General features: G+C 41.5%; 1 protein-coding gene across 1 annotated transcript in view; it reads left to right on the plus strand.

The window, feature by feature from the left end:
* The window catches only part of arhgef11 (Rho guanine nucleotide exchange factor (GEF) 11), a 20378-nt gene extending 5517 nt beyond the window's left edge, over nucleotides 1-14861 (plus strand). Inside the window, exons 7-40 of the mRNA XM_034857355.1 lie at nucleotides 218-331; nucleotides 1294-1342; nucleotides 1809-1846; nucleotides 1974-2066; nucleotides 2990-3058; nucleotides 3204-3308; nucleotides 3459-3557; nucleotides 3774-3816; nucleotides 3950-4046; nucleotides 4178-4300; nucleotides 4838-4861; nucleotides 5043-5169; nucleotides 6446-6539; nucleotides 6903-6932; nucleotides 7130-7259; nucleotides 7390-7596; nucleotides 7845-7892; nucleotides 8188-8336; nucleotides 8485-8625; nucleotides 9421-9497; nucleotides 9598-9723; nucleotides 10180-10297; nucleotides 10399-10547; nucleotides 10800-10875; nucleotides 10968-11150; nucleotides 11259-11340; nucleotides 11429-11509; nucleotides 11670-11725; nucleotides 11864-12016; nucleotides 12138-12374; nucleotides 12767-12883; nucleotides 13047-13354; nucleotides 14261-14393; nucleotides 14498-14861. Coding sequence (XP_034713246.1) covers nucleotides 218-331; nucleotides 1294-1342; nucleotides 1809-1846; nucleotides 1974-2066; nucleotides 2990-3058; nucleotides 3204-3308; nucleotides 3459-3557; nucleotides 3774-3816; nucleotides 3950-4046; nucleotides 4178-4300; nucleotides 4838-4861; nucleotides 5043-5169; nucleotides 6446-6539; nucleotides 6903-6932; nucleotides 7130-7259; nucleotides 7390-7596; nucleotides 7845-7892; nucleotides 8188-8336; nucleotides 8485-8625; nucleotides 9421-9497; nucleotides 9598-9723; nucleotides 10180-10297; nucleotides 10399-10547; nucleotides 10800-10875; nucleotides 10968-11150; nucleotides 11259-11340; nucleotides 11429-11509; nucleotides 11670-11725; nucleotides 11864-12016; nucleotides 12138-12374; nucleotides 12767-12883; nucleotides 13047-13354; nucleotides 14261-14393; nucleotides 14498-14547 — 3726 coding nt within the window. The 3' untranslated portion in view covers nucleotides 14548-14861. The remainder of the gene's footprint in view (nucleotides 1-217; nucleotides 332-1293; nucleotides 1343-1808; nucleotides 1847-1973; nucleotides 2067-2989; nucleotides 3059-3203; nucleotides 3309-3458; nucleotides 3558-3773; nucleotides 3817-3949; nucleotides 4047-4177; nucleotides 4301-4837; nucleotides 4862-5042; nucleotides 5170-6445; nucleotides 6540-6902; nucleotides 6933-7129; nucleotides 7260-7389; nucleotides 7597-7844; nucleotides 7893-8187; nucleotides 8337-8484; nucleotides 8626-9420; nucleotides 9498-9597; nucleotides 9724-10179; nucleotides 10298-10398; nucleotides 10548-10799; nucleotides 10876-10967; nucleotides 11151-11258; nucleotides 11341-11428; nucleotides 11510-11669; nucleotides 11726-11863; nucleotides 12017-12137; nucleotides 12375-12766; nucleotides 12884-13046; nucleotides 13355-14260; nucleotides 14394-14497) is intronic.
* Nucleotides 14862-15762: the final 901 nt, after the last annotated feature.

The raw sequence follows: 15762 nt of genomic DNA on the forward strand, positions 1-15762 counted from the left end.
ACACACACACACACACACACACACACACACACACACACACACACACACACACACACACACACACACACACACTCCTGACTGCATCTTCCTGTAGATAAAAAAAATAGACTTTCCATGTCTCACATTACTGTATGTTCTGTGTCACTCCTTGTTGTTTTTGCTGTCTGCATAATTAGTTACAACGTTTTGCATCTAACGTCTGCTGATAATAACTCTATTACAGGAGTTGATGGAGGAGCAGTTAAGGAGCCCGTCGCTGTCACTGGGGGAGCGGATTGAAAGTGCCAAAAGAAGAGCTCACCAAGTCAGGGTCAAGATTCAGCAAGATCTGGTGAGGAGACGAAACTTTTGCTTTCCATATTCACTGAAAACCCCTCTATATATTTTAACTATTTGTTTTACCGGCATATTCAAATTCACTGTTCATATCATGTGACCAGATGAATTCAGTTAAGTTTAAGACGAGAGGCCCTGAGTTGCACCCGCAGCATGACGCAAACCCCAACGCAAGTGTCTTTGCTATTTTAAAACCATTTAGCCTCCATGTTGTTTAAATAGCAAATGCACCTGCACCCATCTTTGTGCCAATGGGCACATCGCGCCATTGACCATCAAAAACCTTGTCTAAATTCAATAGCGCAGCATTTTATTGTTATTTTCAAAGCACATTAATAAAATGTGCCTATGCTTGTTACACACACACAGGGAAGCGCAGCAGCACACAAATATGCAAAAGATTATAAATAAAATATTATGGTGCAAATCTGCCATCATAATAGCAATGTGCCAAGGCTTTTCAATCAGATGACACTCTGATTGGTTTATTGCATGTTACGCCCAAAACACACCAATGAATTAATGAAGTGAGTATGCTTCCTGTGTGTTTATGTGTGATGGGTCGCCATTTTTGGTTCTCTCGACTGCCCAAGAAGAACTTTCTGAACCATTCGCCCGGCCCAAGGATCCTTTTTCATGCCCTTAAACTAGCAAAAGTGGATTTGGACCTAAACGCACCTGCACCAGGCACTTCACGCCGTGCGCTTAGATTGTTGACATAGACTCGGTTGGTCTTCATACATTTGGCTGCCGTAATGGCAACCATCATGTCTGCGTGTTAAATTCTAGTGTCAAGTGTGTTAAAAGGTTTAAAATTGTCAGTGGTGTGTTCACGTTCTGTTCTGCTGCACCTGATTTAGCCCCCACAAAAAAAATCAAGATTTAACGATTACATGCATAGTTTACCTTTTACAGCCAGTGATGTAAATTAACTGACACTTTATTCTGCCTCTCCAGGAGGGAACGCGATCCGAATGTGCCACAAGCTACGTCATAGCAGGAGAAGGTTTGTATCGCTTTATCTTTTACCTACTTAAGTAAACATCTTGGTGCTGCACTGGATCTCATGTTTAGCTAAATGTCTGAATGTCAGCTGAAATACACAGAATGAGTTCAAATCAAAGGAGACGTTCTTATTCACTAGCTGTTATGGTGCCGCACACTGCCCAACATACTTTGATTTGAAGTGAACTTGCTTTATCAAAGGGGCTTGAAATGGGGTGTCTTTTGTAGAATAAAACATACTGAGCCTGTAGAACCATTACCAACGTTACCTTGGCCTCGTTCATGATCTCACGGCAGTGCATTGCTGCAGTTGAAGGCATTGGGCTGCTCCGGAATAAGTAGAGTGGAAACACAATGGATATTGGGGTTATTTATGGCATTTAAAAGATTTTCCTGGCCTGGCGGGGTTCCTGTTGAACATTAACGGGGGAAACACTGTAGCTTAAAACTGCTCTGTGCTTTGACAGGTCGACTATCAATGGAGTCAAGCGAAGGAGACATGGAGGTAGGCTGCCCAGTCTTATCTTTTCATAAACTGGTGAGATCGTATGTGCGCGTTTGTGTTTGTGATGGTCCCACTCATCCCGTTCCCCTCGTCCTCCTCCTCCCCCCCTCGTCCTCCTCCTCCCCAGGCCTTTGAGAGTCCCCACTCCTCCCCCTCATCCACCTTCAGGACCCCCTACCATCAACGACAGAACTCCGACACACACACCCTGTCTGATTTGGTGAGATGGACACACGCACTTGCATTCATATGAGATAGATGATTTTTAGAGCATTAAGGCCGATACCAATACAAATATTTGGTTATTTGAAAATCTGGTATGCCGATATATTGGCCGATATAAGTATATATTTCTTTTAAATCCAGAAAAGTGTTGCAAAGCATAAACAGATTTTAATAACATTAGTTATTTATAGTTATTTATGAGTTCTCACTAAAATAATATGAAAATTTCTTTTTTTGTCACAACAGAACAGAGAAACATCTAAATGTACTAAAGTTCTGATAAATAAAATGTATAAAAATACAAACTTGAGATATGAAACTTAAAGTCCTTTGAACAAAAGCACATTAACAAAAACAAACAAAATCAGTGTTGCCAACAGGGATGTTGTAGAGTGCCCTCTGGTGGACTATGCAACGTCAACACTCATATCATGGTTGACAGTCCATTTTTATTTTTTAAATCAGCCATAATAAATACTGATAGAGATAGATCGGGAAATGCCTAATATCAACCAATAATATCGGGCCGCCGATATGTCGGTCGGGCTCTAGTCCCTTGGCGATAACTTCCTCAGATGCAGCACAAGCTCACTTCTGCTGTAGTTTAAACTGAACATAAAAATAAAACAAATACATATGGTTCCCCTATTTTAAGATGTAGCTGCTGTTTTTACCTTTTCATCTGTTCCTGTCCACTTCTGTCATTGCATCTTGCAAAGCTGCTTAAAATGTATGAGACAAGCAGTGAGACTGAGAACATACTTGTCACCACAACCTTAAATTCAAATTACGTCATCCAACTGTTATGCGCTGATCACCACATGCACAGTAACAAAAATGGAAGATGTGCTTGGATGTCCTCTAGTGTGTGACTAGGTCCTTTCCATTTTTTTCAAATGTGTGTGCATCTGTTCAAAGGGCGGAAAGGCCCAGATCATCGGCCCCGAGGAAGAGGATGAAGAAGATGACGGCTATGCATTTAATGAGGTGAGAAGAACATTCGGTGAGACTCTTATCGATCCGAGTTGATGTGATATTGAGCCATTTTTCTACATTTTCTTTATTTTTCTGCATTGCATCTCACCGTTCTCTCCAGCTATACAATCATTCTTACTCTTCCTCTGTCTCTTAGATGGATGGGCCATTCCAGGACATCGAGTTGTTGAGGTCACGACCGGCACACATGGCGGTTTTCATGAGATATGTCTTCACCCAGCTTCTGGACCCCAACCCACTGGTCTGTCTACATTACAGTATATTTCATTTTAGATTTGAGCAAATACAATGAAACAAAGGGCTTATTCTGCTGTTTATGGATGACATTTACAAGTGTGTATCTGTGTTTGCTTGCCTACATTCATGGTTACTGTATGTGTGTCCACAACAGCTGTTTTACCTGTCGGTGGAGGCTTACCTGGGCTCCAGCACGAAAGACGCCCGTGCACTTGCACCTCAGATCTGTTCCCATTTCCTGGACCCAGATGCTGTATGCACCAACATATCTTAAAGAGTGTATTCTCGTAATCCTTTATGTCTTAAATCCCCGCATTGGCTGCTGATGTGTTGATGCATTTGGCATCAAGGAAGCTAAATGCTAAACTTACTTCTAATCTTCCTTTCTGCTTTTTCCATAAACAGCAAATATTGACCTATTCCCTATATCATGCTTAAAAGTTATAACAAGAAATCTTTCCCTTTGTAGCCGCTGAAAATCAAAGTACGAGAGGAGTATCTCACAGATATTGGTAAGAACTAAATGCTAGTTGCGTTGTGGGCTTACTCAGTTTGTTTTGCATTTTTTTGCCACATAAGGCTGTATTAGTTAGCTTGTTAGGAGGTTTAGCCGCTGACATAATGTTGTGTCCATCGTCCCTTCAGAAAGTCGACTTCATGCCCAGGAGGACATCAGAGGACCTCTGTCCGAGCTGCAGCAGCAAGTGCTGCCGGATATCCAAGACCAGATACAGGACTACAGGTACATTACTCAAGATTGAGAGTACTTAAGACGTCCGTTTTAAGCAGAATAATTACTATAAATGTTGGATTTTACAATATTACCTTGACGATCACAAGTTCATATTAACCCGTTAAGCTTATTATTCATAGGAACAAGCAGATGATGGGTCTCGGCTCTCTGTTTGGAGAAGGAGACCTGCTGCAGCTGGATGGAGACCCGGTGAAAGAGAGACAGGTGGTGGACAGACAGGTCACTGCCCTCTGGGAAATACTGTGAGTGTGTTACTCACAAACTGCTATTGCCTCGTGTTTTTCCTGTTTACCAAAAACGTGTTGACTCCCCTTTATATAATGATGTCAAATTAGCAAACAGTTTGCTTTCCTTTGGAATTTATTCACTTAGTTTCACTATTATGGCGATTTTTGTTGGAATCTAAATCCACCAGTTACCTAATTACCGCATACAGTTTCTACTTCACCATGTTGCTGTAACCATGAAGTGAATATTAACTTTTGCACACTAAGACTGCAACAGAATCCAATGTTTGGGGCCCAATAAAAAAGTTATTGCAAAGGTCATCACTACAGCGGCAAAACCTGTAAACCACATGACATTTACTCCTTTGACTTTGTACACACACAGGCCGATTCCCATCACATGACTGCTGCACCACAGTCTTTCTTACACCTGTGTATTGACATGGATTAACTGGATTTAACTCTGAGGAATTAAACTGGATATCTTTTTGAAAGCGTGTTGTTTTTTGTGTTAACAGCCTTTTTATGTCTCTCTTTCTGTTCTCCCTCCAGATCAAAGCACGAAGAGGACAGAAGGTAAAAGAAATTGTCTTGTTTGTTGGAGTGAAATGTAATTTAACAGCAGTCTGTTTGAGCAATTTGCTTCTTTCTTTCATAACACTTTTTCTTTCGTTGGTTTCCCTTGTGGTCTATCCTCCCACAATTCCATGTTTGTCCTGTCTCTTTCTTTCTCTGACCAATTGCTCGTCTCCCTCAGTTCTCCTCTGGCGTCGGCCGTGCACCTATACCTGCGTCATTCTGGTATCAAGCTGAGAGACTCCAAAGTCTTCCCTGGTCTGAGCACGGAGAAGGAGAAGTGGCTCGCTTTCCTAAAGACAAAAAAGGTAAGGGGCAACTGCGCTCTAAAAAGAAATCTGAGTTGGAAGTGAAGATGAGGTGATTATCTAAGTAATGTTGACTACAGCTATGATGAAACCACACTAATAAAAATAGAGTAGAAGTACATGGGCATCTGTTTTACAATATGCAAGAACAACAAATTCTGCAGTATGATTAGTGTTGCAACTTGTACTGTAATCACAATTTCAGCAAAGGTAACACAGTGTACTTTGTTTAGCTGTGTTGTAAAAATCTGTCCTATACATACACTACCGGTCAAAAGTTTTGGGTCACTTAAAAATGTGCATACCTCTCCATTATTAACAGAATACCAGCTGATCTGAGTGGGAGGCTGATCTTTAATGCCATATCTACATTAACCATTATTAGCAACCGTTCATTCATTGTTTCAAAGGCACATTCTGTTTACATACATATATATGTATATATATGTATGTATGTATGTATATATATATATATATATATATATATAATATATATATATATATAATTTTTTTTAATCTGTGAAAACATTAGAGATCATAAATTTACCCATGCGAAAGTTGACTAAAAAGAAGAATAAAAAAAAAACATCTTTTGGAAATCGATCTTAATGCCTTTATTGAAATAATGAGTAAAAATCCAACCTGTAAGGACACCAAATTTCTTTGTGAATGAATAGTGTAAATAGATAAAGGTTCTTCCTTAAAATACAGGGGGCATAAGTATACACAATCCTTTGTTAAATTTTCATAGAGCAAGGCAGATTTTTTTTATTTTTAAAGGCCAGTTATTTCATGGATCCAGGATACTATGCATCCTGATGAAGTTCCCTTGGCCTTTGGAATTAAAATAGCCCTCCATCATCACATACCCTTCACCATACATAGAGATTGGCATGATTTTATTTCAGTTAGCCTAATAACTGATTTGATTTGCATTGAGAGAGGATTTTATGGAAAGTACTCAATACCAATCTTATGCCCCCTGTATACTAAGGAAGAACGTCTTCTTAATGGTTGGATTTTTCCTTATTATTTCATTAAGGCAATTAAGATCAATTTCCAAAAGATGTTTTTTCTATTCCTCTTTGTAGTCAACTTTAGCATTGGTATGTGATCTTATGACTATATGTATATATATTCTATATGTATATATTTATTGTGTGTGTGTGTGTGTGTGTGTGTGTGTGTGTGTGTGTGTGTGTGTGTGCGCGTGCACGCGCACACTGGATACAAAAATATATTGATTTTATAACATGATCTGATTCTCTCTCCACAGCTGAGTGGTACCAAAAAAGAGAAAGATGGAGAGGATAAAAAGAGAAATCCCATCCTGAAGTACATCGGCAAACCCAGGACCACATCCCAGTCCAGTAAATACACACGCACACACACACACTATAATTATTACCTTATCCAAGTTTGTTGTTAAAAATGCCATTACACACATACAATAGTGTGAGATAAAAAAGCTTTTTCTTCTAATCATCACACTAGTATGACTCCATCTGTGTAAAGTCCTTATCATCTAACGGTATTGATACACTGGCACACCATATCATAGGGATGCTTACACACACATATGATGTTCTTGCTTATTGTATTTGTCAGTAAATATTCATTTTATTTTTGTCATTTAATTGTTTTTGCAGGTTTAATTATTCATTTATGGAATATTCATTGTGTCATCTTGTTCTGTTTTCATTGTTTCTTTTTGGTTCATCTTGGTTTTGTAGCATTCCATGTCCCGTTGTCTCCCACGGAAGGTATATATTTTATGTCATTGTACTTTTGTTTTTTCTATTTATTTGAATGTTCCTTTTCAACAAACATACCAACTAAGTTATTCTTTGTGGAATGTACTGTAGTGTGAAAATGTGCTTGTGTTATACCTCATTTTATCAACCCTTATATGGGTACTATTTCATTGTACTGTACAATTAACCAATATCTGTGTGTGCAGTCCGTCCTGGCAGTGTGAGGAACATCATTCAGCAGTTTGAGAACCACACAGAGACAGGAGAGGAAGGAGACAATGTTGCCGACCCCCAGAGGCTCTCCACCAGAAGCCTGGGAGAAGACGGCATGGACAGGTAGCTCCCTTAAACTACAGTATGTAGAATATATTCAATATCAGCTCGTATGGGTGGTACAGCATCTCGTTGAAAGTGTTTGAACGTCTGGGATTTAGTAATATTGTTTTCTTTCCGCTTTCTCTTGTAGCCCTACGATCTCAGTGCGTCTGGCACGCAGCGAGTCGTTGAAGGCTCAGGGAGAAGGGCGACGGCGGGGCGTCGTCTCAGGGACAGAGTCCGTCCCTCGCTCTCGTAGTGATGTGGACATGGAGGACTGCGGGGAGGAGAGGGAGGGACCAGGCCTCAGGCTGCTGCAGCACAGTGCCTCGTCCTCCGCATCCAGCAGCTCTGCGCGGTAAAGATTCACAAAGCCAGATTTGTACTCCTATTTCCTAGATGGTTCTAAGCCACAGATTGTTTTTACTTTTTTTTGCAGACTTCAGGCAGGGATAAATTAAAATAATTAATTGAGCTTCAATGAATCAAAACTTTCCCCTTTAGTGGAACTTTTACATCCCTAATAACTCAAACATCCTGGATGTTACCCCTCCAGATGTAGGTTTTCACTTTTTGCCATCTCTCTCTCCACTCTCTCAAACTCAGGTCTCTAGAGAACCCTACACCCCCATACACCCCTCGGTCTAGACGCAGGTGAGTTTCAATATCATCCCCATAGATGGTCAGTACTTTAAGGAACTGTCTGGCGGAAAATTTAGAAATAAAGATGGCTGACGTATTTCCCCACATGCAAAACCTTTGAAGAAGAAATGGTTTGGATGAGAAGACATGTCAGCCTTTAGCATCTTTCCGTTTCAAGTCTCCCAATGATGTTAGATAAACATAAAAGAGATACATAAATAACTATGTTAGGATTAAAATAAACATAGTTTTTCTGTTTGTCCCATCTTGATACATCCATGTTTTGTTTTTTTATGTGACTCTGTAGGAGTGTGGACTCCCCGTTGGCCCTGCTGCCAGACGCTGCACCACTGGAGGAGGAGGTGTGTGACAGTCAGATCTGGCAGGATACGGTTCCTCCTCAGCTCCTCGCCACACTCAGTCCAAGGGAGGTGGACAGACAGGCCGTCATATACGGTACGAGTCAAATTCAACACTTGTTAACAGCAAACGCAACTGTATTACTATCAAATAAAATAGTCTGCTTTAAAATGTGTTGAGACTGTAAGATGGCAGTGCACCGATGTCCCATTTCTGTTTTCTTCTCTCGTCTCTTCATCATCAGAGCTGTTCACCACCGAGGTGTCCCACCTGCGGACCTTGAGGGTCCTGGACCAGGTCTTTTTCCAGAAGATGAGGTCTGTGCTGAACTCTGATGAGCTAGCCTGCATCTTCCCCAACCTGCCCCAGGTCTATGAACTCCACGGTCAGTGTACTGTTTGTGTAAAAGTGAATATTTCCAGGTCTTAATTTGTCAGTTATAAAAATGTACATGACAAATCCGGCACTCATTTGACTGCACATACAGTATGTGTGTTTACTGTAATTGCAGCTATAGCTGCGTATTTTCAGAACACGACAGACTTCTTATACTGCGTCCACTCTTTCCATACCTGTATTTTTCAGATCACAGTATAAAAAATCCTATTTAAAACAATGTTACAATTTAGCTTGACATGACAATATTTCTCCCCCAAAAGTGAACCCACCGACTTTGTGCACAATTATTTAGCAATTTTTTTGAGTTCAATTTGAAAACCTGACTTTAATTAAAGTAACATCCTGGTTTGGATTCCGAGCATTTTAATATGAGGACCATTGAGGAACTGTGACTGTGTCCTCTTGTAAGAGTGTCACTGCTTTCTGCTTCTTCTATTTGCACAATAAAGTGAGTTGTACTGAGTCAATATGTATTCAGGGCTGTATGTTGCTAGGTAAATAATAATAAGTGAAGCAAATACTAAGCAAAGGTTGTGACTGTTAAATGTAATCTCAGTCTGCTGCTTGTTCTAAGTCAATATGTCTACAGGGCTGTCTACAGAGACTGCACTTTTTTTTCTTCTTTTCCTTTTTTACAGTGTGTTCATGGAACAGGCAGCTAGGGGTTAGTGAGAAGATGTTTGCTGTATGTGACAAAAAAAATGTTGTAGCCCAACAAACCTGTGACATCGCTTAGAGTTCTTTAAATGTCAATGTTAATGTGGCTTCTGTGTCTTTGCAGCAAGTCTGTGCGAGGCGATGAAGAAGCTAAGAGAAACTCCCATCGTTCAGGACATCGGGGATGTTATGCTGGCCAGAGTGAGTCAAATAATCCATTCCATTTTCTCATTTCTCTTTTAATGTGAAAGGTGTTTATATGCAGTATGTATAGAGTGGTAACTGCGGTGTGTGTTTCCAGTTTGAAGATGCAGCTGGAGACGAGTTTCAGGAACAAGCGTCGCAGCTGTGCAGCCAGCAGTCTCAGGCTCTGGAGCTCATCAAGAACAAACAACGCAAAGACCCTCGCTTCGCTCACATCATCCAGGTAGACACACCACACACACACACACACAAACATACTTCTGTGCCTGACTCAAAAAGACGGTCTTCAATCATTTTAACATATAATTTCTGAAGTCCGTAACATTTGACTAGGAATCTGGATTTCTTAATTTTACCAAGATGATATTTATAAATCTTGTTTTATCTTTATTTTGTGTTTGTTTTTTTCATTTATTTTAAACTCAACACACACAACTTTTGCAACATGAACATACACCACCCAGGCAAAGCTCCAGAAGAGGTGACACAGTAATTACTATATTCAAGACCATACAACTAAATAACTATGTAACTCTTCAATCACTATACTTAGAAATCTATGATTTACCATTAAAATTACAAGACAACAGTTTTTCCTTAGATCCTTTTTCATTAGTCCTAGCCTTCATAGTCGTGCAGCATTGTGCTTCACGTGCTCACTTGTTCTGACTTTGTTCAGGAGTGTGAAGCGAGTCCTCACTGTCGGAGGCTCCAGCTCAAAGACCTGCTGGTGTCAGAGATGCAGAGACTCACCAAGTACCCCCTGCTGCTGGACAACATCATCAAACACACAGAGGGTGAGGAATCAAGAGATGCATTGTATTATAATCGTTAACACGGGGGGAAAACATCCAATAAAGTATAATTTTTAACTAAGAATGAATTGTTTTTCGTTTAGCCGCTTCGTCGGACCTCCCTTCACTTCAGCGCGCCCAGGCTTGTTGCCGAAGGATACTGCAGGCTGTTAATGAGGTTGTCGGGGAAATAGAGCACCGGCAGCGCCTCAGCCAATACCAACGCAGACTTGACGCTGCCCCTCTATTCAAGGTTGTCACATAATTTATGCTGGTTAATCTGATGTTGTTGTTTTATACCAACATTGTGTTTTATTTACATATGTGCAGGTATTAGCCCACACTGATCTTGGCTCTGTCAGGGTCACATCTAGACTAAATGTTTATTGCTATTTTTTGAACATATTGTCTATTTTTTAACTGTGCTATGGGCCTTCCATTATGTCCTGATTAATGTCATCATTATTATTATTGTTATTATTATTTACTGTTTTCTCTCTATTAGAATCTAGACCTCACCACTAAGAGAATGATTCATGAAGGTCCTCTCACGTGGAAAGTCAGCAAAGATAAGCAGATAGGTCGGTACCTCTGTGTGGATACATTCTGTATTGATGCGTACAGCCTCATCCGTTTGGTTTCATGCCTCATGTCACCTGTGTTCCTCCATCAGAGATCCAAGCGCTGCTGCTGTCAGACTGCCTGGTCCTCTTGCAGAGGGGCCCAGACGACCGGCTGCAGCTGAGATATCCATCCCGCTGGCTGGGGGGAGGCGGGGGAAGCAGCGGAGACAGCAAGACCTCCTTCAGCCCTCTGGTGAAGCTGGACTCTCTGCTGGTCCGCTTGGTAGCAACAGGTGAGACTGTGGTCACACGCGGGAAAGCTAATGGCAAAAATATTAAGAATGAACTCTCCTGCCGCTTTTTTGGTGATCAAATGTGTAAATGTTCTGATTTCTCTCCAGACAACAAAGCCCTCTACGTTATCAGCACCACAGAGCGGCAGATCTATGAGCTGGTGGCTGGGACATCATCAGAAAAAAACATGTAAGCTGTTTGATTCAACCGTTAAGAAGGCTTACCGAGCATCCATGTTCTTCTTCAGCCTCCAGAAACTTGTGTTTTTGTTTTGCAGCTGGAAAGATTTACTTGAAAAGACCATTGCGTCAGCTGGTGGTTCCTCACCCCTGATCAATCACGGGTCCATGCCTGTGTCGTGAGTAAATCTTATGTTTATGGATTATACCTAGAACTTTAGGACTTGTAATTTTCTCTTAGATGTGTTCCAATTTTCTCATTTATTCCTCATCTTTATTGTTATTTATTTTCATTGCCTTGCGCATGCTCAGTGTGCCTTGTATTGGTATTTTCTATAGCTCCCCCGGTCTACGCAGTGCATCCCCAGCGTCAACTGGCAGCAATGTCTTTGCAGGTAATAACAACACTATAGTCATCAGCCTCAAAGATGTAAACTTTCTGCAAATATTTGTTAAACAAAATAGAAACCGATCTTACTGGCTTAGTCACAAAACAAAGGCAATGATACATTTTTTTTTGTTTTACCTTCCAGACAACTCAATGACGGAGCAGTCAGATTCTATAGAGACTCATTCCTCCAATGAGGACATTGAGCTCTCAGAAAACACACGTAGGGACCAATCAGGAGATTTCATCTGTGATGAGAGAAAAGACATTGGTTTGGCAGAGGCCGCTTTACAAGATGGTGAGAAACAAACACCCGTATCACTCTTACAAACTGTTGGATGTTAATTTTTTTTTTGAAATCAGCAAGTCTCAGCCTTTAGGAATTTCAAAACCTTGTTGTGGTTGTTGTGGCTCTGCAGTTGAAACACTAAGGCAGCTCATATTACAAGATTTGGAAGAGGACGGTTGGAGCCACGATTCAGATGACACGCCCACCAACGAGACGGCGAATGAAAGGAGCTCGTTCACTGAAAGACAGCGGCCAGAGTCTCTAGAAACTGTCCTCAACTTCAGCATCAACGAATGGGAGGCCGAGTCTGAAGGGGTTCCGCTTCCAGAGGCAGAGCAACCCAGCAGCATTCAGGTCGTACGGAAAGGTAACGGATCAGATGGAGAAAAGTTTTCAAATAGTTCTATTTAGTTCTATTTCTTCAGCAGGGCTGGGTGATCAATCAATTCTCAGATACAAATCTGAAACCTTTATTACAAGATAAATCACCATTGTTTCCCTTGAGGTAAATATTTGGTGACTGCTTTCTGTTTTGGGATAAAATGGTTGTCTTTTAAATGAGGTCTTCATCTGCATGTTTTCTCTGCACTTGGTGATTCATTATTTGTTTCTTACAACCTTAATCTTCTTTTGTCTGCTTGCTCTTCACAACACACCCTTCTTACACTTGATTTGGCATTGTCTTCCCTCACTCTTTTACACTCTTCTTTCATTCTACGCACACTTTTCTTTGTCACATTTCTATCCTCTGTGCAATAGCTTTGGTTGCGGGTCCTTCTTCTTCTTCTTCTTCTTCTGTCCCTGATGGCATCACGGATGGGGTCACCCTCCCCTCCGACCAATCATCCAAGCCGAGAGGCGAGGCCACTACGCAGGGTAATAACAAAATTGGTCAAGTTTTGTAGTTTTTATCAGACAGAGACACTATTTTATTTATATGTGTAATTAATCAAGATAAAAGGTATGGTCTAAAATTGAAGAGTTGTGGTGATTTTACCTCTGAAAGTACTGGCACTAATGCACAGTTTCTGTGCTCTAGGGAACACTTTCTACTTGGTAATGCCGACGGAGCAGGGAGAGAGCTTCACTGAAGACCTCAACGACCCTCCTACCCCCACAGGCAGCCACTCCCCTCAGCCTCTGGAGGAAGTGATACCACCACAGTCTCATCCAGAGGAGGAAACGCCCACCTGCGGTGCAGAGCCCAACCAATCAGAGGCTATGCAACTGGAACAGGAAGAGGAAACGGGCCAATCGCAGGCTGGGCACCAGAGCCACGTGATCAAAAATGTGGATGAGATTTTCCACACGATTGAGGGGTTGATGAGCAAGTTGCGTCAACTGAAGGTGAGTTTAAGTGTGTTAAGCTGGCAACAGTGTGACTGTGTGACTGTTGTCTGGACTGATGACCATCAAATCTCCACATGTTATAACACTTCCACAGCTCACACCACATTATACTTTTTCTCAACTGACTGCAAAACGTCTCTTTTCTTTCTCGTGTGTTTTCTAACTGGTTAGAGAGGCGTAGTTGTTTCTTAGGAGTACAAATGGAGAGAGATGACACAAAGTTTGCAAACAGACTGCATCTTGTAATGCGTCAACCTATCTAACTTGACACAGGGTGCATACGGATTGATTGATAAGATCAAATCCATCTTTTTTGGTCCCCAGTGGGGAAATTTGGTTGTTGCAATAATACATCAAAATGTAAACATAGACTGTATCTAAAGAAAATTTAGAAATCTCCCTGCAGTCTCCATGTTTTCCATCATGGCCTCTATTCACCAACCAATAGATTCTTTATTTACTTTTAATAAATGTAGCCACCAGCAGAAATCAGCTTTTAGGGAAGGGGACCTCACACCACAGTTTTTGAGGGGACTGTAATAAAGGCAGCATATGTCACCTTGCTATAAAAAAAGGAAATAAGAGTTTGGAATAGCACATATATGTAGATTGGATGGATTATACAAAACTGGATTATACAACAGGCTGTGTCCTTCACTTTGTTTTTTTGTTCTGACGTCTTCATGGCATCTGTGAATGTGTCCGTCAAATGTTTTGTCAATTTTTTGTACACGGGCACTGACGCCCTCCTAACAACAAACAAGAAACTGGGTACACATGTCTTGTGATTTAACCCACAACGTTTACAATGGTTTGAAGACGCCGTGTTCATCTCTTACCAGCTAGCATAATTACACTCATTGTTCTACTCGTATAATGTCCCGCATCTTCCCCCCTTTACAGGAAATCGAGAAGTCCCACCACAAGCTTTTGAAGACCCTCAGAGAGCCCTTTGTCAATCAGGACTCCGAGGACCCGCAGTGTCACTCGGCAACCGTCTCCAGAACACCATCTTTGGACTGTAGCTCACGAGACGGTGAGGAGGAACGGAATTTGCAACTTAAATCTTTACAAAACAATGGCTGGTGATGCAGTTTCAGTTAATTTAAATCTCTTTTTTTTTATCTCGAACCCAATCAGGCAAAGAGGGCGGTCCAGCAGAGCCCAAGATTCAGTCGACTGGATTCTGACGTTGCTGCAGTGTGGATTTACTTGCGGTCACTCAATCTTGATTTCTGGCATATGGACAGACCAATGTGTGCCCACTGTCAGACTAGGGTACCCCAGCCATGCCTCACCTCGCCCCTTATCCCTGCATGCACTGGCCAGTGGAACAGAGCCCTGGAAGGACTGCAGCTGTTTGCTTTCTTTTAAGCTGGCTGGATTGACCAGGATGTCTGAGGTCCGCACAACCTCTGACTTCTTCCAGAACACGGGGGAGTCAGGAAAGAGTATGAAGGAAAAGAAAATTCAGAAGACAAGTTGACTGGTTAATGAGAGAAAGGAAAAACATAGTTGAAAGAATTGAAAATGGGGGGAAAATGACCAAGTGAGATATGTGTGAAGAAAAAGGAGTTGTATGTCTTGCTTTAAAGAGCTGGTTGAAGGAATGGAGCAGAAAAGTGTTGAAATGTTAATTTAAGGACAAATCCGAGGGACCCACCCACCCTGCACTTTACCCACAATGCATCCCTCTGTCATGTACGTCCTCTACAGTGGACGGATCAGGAACCGGAAATGCCACTGGCTTTATATATTTAGGGGTTGACTTTACAGTGCCCGGCTCCCCGCCACTAGTTGCTTTACAATGAGTTCACCCGCCTCCATGGCCGAAGGACTGTGTCTATATCATTCAGGTTACTTGCACTGGGTAAGGAAACCAATATCACACACAAACACACATTAAACCGTTTCATTCATCTCAAAACCTTTGTATCCCCACACTGTTAGAGAAACACTAGAGTTATTGTCACCAGGAACAGTTGCATCCCACTGACATATCCTTAAGCCCTCTTTCAAGTAAAGTTTGGACCATCAGTGCGACTTATTGATGGTTAAATGGTTTGTGTTGATTGTTCACTTCAAAGTCCTGGAAACACTTCTGCACTGTCTACTACTGAAATGCTGGCAGGTTTTATTTTCAGCGCTGCTTTAGAGGTGTACAGGGACCTCAGCGATTTAAAAACAAAAAACAAGCTCAGTGGATTTGCACAGCTGTTCTGCTCATGTAAATTGGTTAAAGTTGGGGGGGGGGGGGGGATTTCTGGTGTTTGGGGGCAAGGTTCGAAACAGGCAATGTTGATGACTAGTGTGAAGAAAGAGGCCAAACAACAGATTCAAACTTAGAAACTTGACTTTTTACTGAAATCCTGTGTCGCGTAACCAAATATCGCTGTGACATTGCC

Source organism: Etheostoma cragini, chromosome 19 (genome assembly GCF_013103735.1).
Source record: "Etheostoma cragini isolate CJK2018 chromosome 19, CSU_Ecrag_1.0, whole genome shotgun sequence".
NCBI classification, from domain to species: domain Eukaryota; kingdom Metazoa; phylum Chordata; class Actinopteri; order Perciformes; family Percidae; genus Etheostoma; species Etheostoma cragini.